The sequence below is a fragment of the Egretta garzetta genome, unplaced genomic scaffold (assembly GCF_000687185.1).
Source record: "Egretta garzetta isolate BGI_Z169 unplaced genomic scaffold, ASM68718v1 scaffold393, whole genome shotgun sequence".
In the NCBI taxonomy this organism is placed as follows: domain Eukaryota; kingdom Metazoa; phylum Chordata; class Aves; order Pelecaniformes; family Ardeidae; genus Egretta; species Egretta garzetta.
In genome coordinates, this window is record NW_009259238.1 from 114033 (window position 1) to 120100 (window position 6068).

The 6068-nt window shown below is 37.7% G+C and overlaps 1 protein-coding gene across 1 annotated transcript in view; it reads left to right on the forward strand.

Annotated features, from left to right (window-relative positions):
- WDR11 (WD repeat domain 11) overlaps positions 1-6068 on the forward strand; it is a 46480-nt gene that overhangs the window by 6490 nt on the left and 33922 nt on the right. The window contains exons 4-5 of the mRNA XM_009635951.2: positions 3526-3699; positions 4842-5028. Of these exons, the coding sequence (XP_009634246.1) occupies positions 3526-3699; positions 4842-5028 (361 nt within the window). The remainder of the gene's footprint in view (positions 1-3525; positions 3700-4841; positions 5029-6068) is intronic.

Consider the following 6068-nt stretch of genomic DNA (forward strand, 5'->3'; position numbering starts at 1 on the left):
CTGTGTCCAGTTCTGGGCTCCCCAGTTCAAGAAAGATGAGGAACTCCTAGAAAGAGTCCAGAGGAGAGCAACTAGGATACTAAAGGGACTGGAGCACCGCCCCTACGAGGAAAGGCTGAGAGAGTTGGGCTTGTTCAGCCTGAAGAAGAGAAGACTCAGAGGGGACCTTATCAACACATACAAATATCTTAAGGGCAGAAGTCACGAGGATGGAAGCAGTCTGTTTGCAGTGGTGTCCAGCGACAGGACTAGGGGCAATGGGTGCAAACTGAAACATAAGAGGTTTCAGTTGAATATGAGGAAAAACTTCTTTACTCTAAGGGTGACAGAGCACTGGAGCAGGCTGCCCAGGGAGATTGTGGAGTCTCCTTCTCTGGAGATATTCAAAGCCCGCCTGGATGAAGTCCTGTGTAGATTGCTCTAGGAGAGCCTGCTTTAGCAGGGGGGTTGGACTAGATGATCTCCCGAGGTCCCTTCCAACCCTTGCGATTCTGTGATTCTGTGAGGCTTTTCTATGCATTGATAGCATTATTAAGATGTGAAAAGTGAAATGGAGAAGGGACAAGATACTGTGTAAATTTTAGCACAGAAGATAATTGTAAATAAGGTAGGTTTTGCATACAGTTGGAGTTAGCAGTAGGAAGTCTTGAAACTGACTATGCCACATTTGAATTAGGTTTCAAGTGTAATTCAGTGGACATAAATGGTCAGGATTAACACAGTCAAGAGAGAGGAAGCTCAGATGGTATACATAACTGGTTTTGGCTTTCATTTGAGAAGACAGTTTAGCAGTGGTATTTGCTACTTTTGATTCTGTTCTGTGGGTGGTAGCCCAGTGCAGCTGGGACGATTTGAAAAATACCCAATAAATTCTACCCAAACAGTTCTGGGCAGCTGGATGTTTGAAGATTCTTTATCCCATTACCAGAAAAAAAAAAAAGATCTCATTCAGGAATTTCACAAGTCTCTGGGAGAAGTAAAAAACAAAAGCAAAAAACAACCAAGCAACCAAAATCCCCCCCCCCAAAAAAAACGCCAAACAATCAATCAAAAAGTCTGGAGAAAGGAGCTATGTGTTTATGATGATGTAAGCTATAGGAAGTTTGCCTGTGCTGGAGGCAGAAATGTCTAGAAGCCTGGCATAGAGGTCAGTACTATCTTAATTGGTCTGATGAAGGATAGAGGACAGAAAATGTAGCCACTGGCCAGGTATAACACAATTAAGAGAATATACTGGAAAGGAATAACTGTCTTTTTCCTTGCTTCTTCTGTGCTCACCTATTAGTAAGTGTCATCCATCAAATGCTCCCTTTCATTAGTTAGCATCTTGTACTTCATCAATGAAAAAGTTAAGGTAGTGGTTAGAACTCAGAAAAGGGAATCAAAAGATCTGGACTTCATTCCCTGTTGCATCACACACTCAGTATCATTTTTACTGTTGCTTTAATTGGTGTGGGTTGTAGTTCATAGCAGTACTCTCCTACTATTGTTAAACTTGTTTTTTTCGTTGTAATTACTCATGGTGGGCATTATTCTGTGTGTTGGAACCACTCCTAACAGAGCTGACCTGGAGCTGGCTGGAGCAGTGGAATCTGGTTAGCTTTGTGGCTGTGCTGCTGTGGCTGGTCTGCTTCCAGTACCTGAGCCGATGCTGCGAGTGGACTGCTTCCAGCATTGGACTGGCTCTTTCAGAATTAGTTGGGAGGGATAACTCCCCCCAAAAAAGTGTTCTGGATTTCAGCTTATTGCTACTGCTGTCCACACTAGCAATATGTCTACAAATTATTTCTGAAGTAAAATTTAGAACACTTTTTTTTTTTCTTTTTTCCCATGTGACACTACCATAATGAGTTTCTAAGAATAATTTATAGTTTATTTGGACTATTTTAAAAACTTGTGATGAGGCTTGTGTTATATCTGTTTTTTATTTTTAATTGTATTATATGAATGCCTGCTTATGAAATTTGATTGGTTTTTGTTCTTACTCTGTTTTTATAAATGCTGTGAAAGTAGGTACAATATTGTAAGTCTGTAAGTCTGACAGTGGGACACTGAAAATTTATTGACTGCAGTTAATTTTATTAATTTTATTTCTTTTTTTTGTTTGTGTTATAAATTGCATTTTATTTACTTCTGACACCGATTCATTGAACGTTTGGTGGAGTTTTTACCATGCCATTTGAAGATTTCTCCAGGTTTTCAGACCCAATGAAGGCTTTCCAATCTTCTGGGCAAGAAAAAAAGTTAATAAGCAACAAAATTAAAATTCTGTTCTGTCCTCAGTGCCTGATTTGATTCAGCAATAACCTCTAACAAAAGCTGCTTCTTTTCATTTCCATCTGTTTCTGAGACCTCTGGCTGTTTTGTACAAGCCTGTAGAAAGTGTCGAAAACACAGAGACTGAGCATCAGAGTGATCTGCTGGTTCTCTGTGTGTTATCTGCAAGAGCTTTGTAGGATAACAGCTGGAGCCTCACTGTTTCAATGAGGAGAAAAGTGGTGCTGCAGTGTAAGGCACTCCTCTTTATTTGATCCAAACTCTGCATTCACCTGGGAAAACATTGTAACTGATTAGGACACACATGGCTCCACATTTTTTTTTTTTTTCACTGAAACCCAGTGAGAAGCACTTAGCAGCTCTGAAAAAGCTGAACTGGTAAAACAGAAAAATGGCTGAGGAAGGAAGTTTTTTTAAACATTAGTATATATGGACATGCTGTAGAGGCTGTGACTCATGTGAGGTCATGTAGTGAGCAGTAGGAGCTGGACTGGGGAGACATCGTCCATTGCCTGCCTGACACATTCTATTGTCTAAAACACGGCCCCGTGGAGCATGTAGCTCTAATATAGTTCCTTTCTAGTAACTGAGGTGGCTCTCTGTTCTTATTGACAGAAAACGTAGTCTTTTGTGTCCATTTGTCTTGAATGTTTAAATGGTGCCCAGCTGTGATGATTGGCAGACATACCTCCTCAGCTTGACCTTCGAGTTTAAGTACTGTACTTGTATTCTTGATTGTGTGTTACAGTCAGTTTCATTTAACTCTAAACTTAAGACTCTCTGTTAAAAAGCATTTGAAGTGGAGAAGGCATTTGTTTCTATGTCCAATACGGATACCATCCCAAATATTAGTTTGGAATAGTGTATGGTTCATAGTATCATCCCAAATATTAGTTGGGATGTTGTATGGTTCTTTTCATTTTGACTCTGCGGTAGTTCTGTACAATACAGTATGTTGTTCCAGGTAGGAATTCACTGGATGAAAGTATCCAAATTCTTCAGATGGGATGTAGGTTGTGTCCATGTGTGTGGACGTGTGTAACCCAGTGTATCACTGCTTCTTAAAAACATAAATTCAGGCAGTAAAAGGAACTTTTTTTTTGAATTGTGCAATAGAAACATCTTGTTACTAACAAGTCACTATTAATTTCTTTAAAGAAGAGGTATTGCAGAAAAAAATCAGTTTTAAAATAGAACAAGCTTTTTTTGAAAATTAATTTCACTGTTTGTTGTTCCTTTTTTTGACAGACATGCAGTGGTTGTGGAATCAAGATGCTTCTAGAGATTTACTCCTTGCTGTTCATCCACCTAACTATATTATACTGTGGAATGCAGACACAGGCACCAAACTCTGGAAGAAAAGTTATGCTGAAAACATTCTGTCTTTTTCATTTGACCCCTTTGATCCATCACACTTAGCTTGTAAGTTTGAGTGTATAAAATAGTGTGACGTAACATGAGTGACCAGGAAAAATGCTAAACTGTAATGTTAATAGTGAGATTAAAATAATGGATTGGAGAGAATAGTGTCATCAATGCCAAGAAGAAGTCTCAAAAGAAAGACAGGGGAGTCTTTGGTCAATGTGGAATCTTCTAAAATAAGATGCCGTTGTGTGAGGGGAGGGGAAAAGTGGGCATCAGTATAGAAGATAGAAATCTGGAAATAAATGTTCTTATAAAGAAGGTAGAAAGCATGTAGACAGGGAGCTGGAGGAAGCCAAGTATAGAGAGCCCTGTTAAACTGACAGAAAAAGCTATAAAAGGATGGATGCTGAGGGAGAATCCAGTGAGATGATTAGACCAAGAATGAATGGTATTTTCAAAAAAAAGGATTTTTTTAAAGGAATAGAATGTAAGTATCAGTTTGAGAAGCAATTTAAATGTCAAGGGGGATGTAGATCAGATTTACCGAGATCTTAGCAGAAAGAAACTAAGAGAAAGAAGAGAGTCACCATTTTATTCTTTAATTTAGCTTGATCACTCCTGATCTATAATGAGACAGAGCAGTTTCCAGGCTTTGTAGTTGTCTTTTTTTTTTATCTGCCATACCATTCAACCTAAAAAAAAACCTTCTTTTTGTATAAACATGTAGTAAAATCTTAGCTACATCTTTACAGCTTAGCTGAATCTTTATGCTGCAACATAAATAATGTGAGTTAGTGATTCTTTGATCCATGCTCTGCATGAGAACAAAAATGGTGATATAAACAGTGTGGGCAACCCTACATTTTGTTTGCATTGTGAAGCTTAAAGAAAAATAGTTGATGTGAGAGAATAACTGTACTGAAGAAACAAGAGGTTTCTGCCGGTAATCCCCACAGTATTTTTTTTAGTATACACTTAATTCTGAAAAAATCAGTTTTGTGGATATAATTAATTGTAATGAACCATCTGCAGGTCGTTCAGTGAAGGTGCCTGTAGTCTAGAATTATGAATTGTCTACCTCGTACGTTATTATTAAAGTTGTTAGTATATCTCTCCACCAAAATGTCATTAAAATGGAACATCACAATCAAATTGCAGATTGTATTTTGCTATAATAAAAATTGTTTTTCTTGGTACAGTGCTCACCAGTGAAGGAATAGTGTTCATCTCCGACTTCTCTCCTTCCAAAGCTCCTGCCAGCTCAGGGAAGAAAGTTTATATCTCTAGTCCCCATTCCAGTCCTTCTCACAACAAGCTGGCTGCTGCTACAGGGGCCAAAAAGGCCTTTGATAAAGTAAAAATCTTAATCAGTAATGAAAAACCAAGGTAGGTTGCAAATATTTCTTCTTGGTTAATGTTTTGTATACCTGTATATTTTATAGCTATAATTAGAATTAAAGTGTGTAAGATAATTAGTTTTAAAAAAGAAAATTCATTGGGGTAGACAGATGGTTGGTTGTCCTATATGACAGGATATCCTATATGTAAGGATATAACACTGACGGCCATTCACCCAGTTCTGTTCATAAAAACAGCCATATCATCCCAGCATGTTTTACATAAGTTAATGACATAGTGTTCTCCCTTTGCTAACAGATTTTCATGCAGGTGGAAACTCAGAAACGTCTTTCTTGGAGGGGGGGGGAGATGAAAATGGCCTAGTGTAATTCATTTTGGTTCTAGTATGAGAAGGGATAGAACAAGTGAATAACAATTCTGTTAAGTACTGATACCTGAGAAGAGCTGTCATTCCGATATTGTATATGATACTGTAGTAGGAGGCACTTTTTAAGTTAATATTGTATAAATAAAATTAGGATTTGCATGGTGTAATTCTTTTTTTCCTTTTGTACTTCCTATTTGAGTGGTAAGAATATTCCTGGAACATAGAGCGAATTTCAGAACAAACTAATCAGACTGTATTATCAGGTAACACTTGACACCAAAATTTAGTATAGATATGAAATTATACTCTTGTTTTAATAAGGTGTTTAAATTGCAAACTGGGGAGAAGATGATACTTCCTCTGGTAATCATTTAAGAAACTGATTTTTATATGAAGTTAATGGCATGATCTTGTAATTTTGTGTTCTGTAATGCCTAATTTGTGCTGCATCGGACAGTACACCTGATTTGCAAATATGGAGACAGTACATGGGTTGCTGCAGCCTTGTGTATGCTCTGTAATAACAGCAAATCAGCATTTTTCTGTATTTTCCTGATTGCATTTTAAATTGTATATGAATATAGCTAAGCGTATGATAGTCTTCTCTTTTCTCTCTCCTTTTCCATCCAGAACACACGAAAAAGAATAGAATGGGAAAAGGGGAAGAAAAAATTGTAGCTGCAGTGGTTTTGCTGGTTTT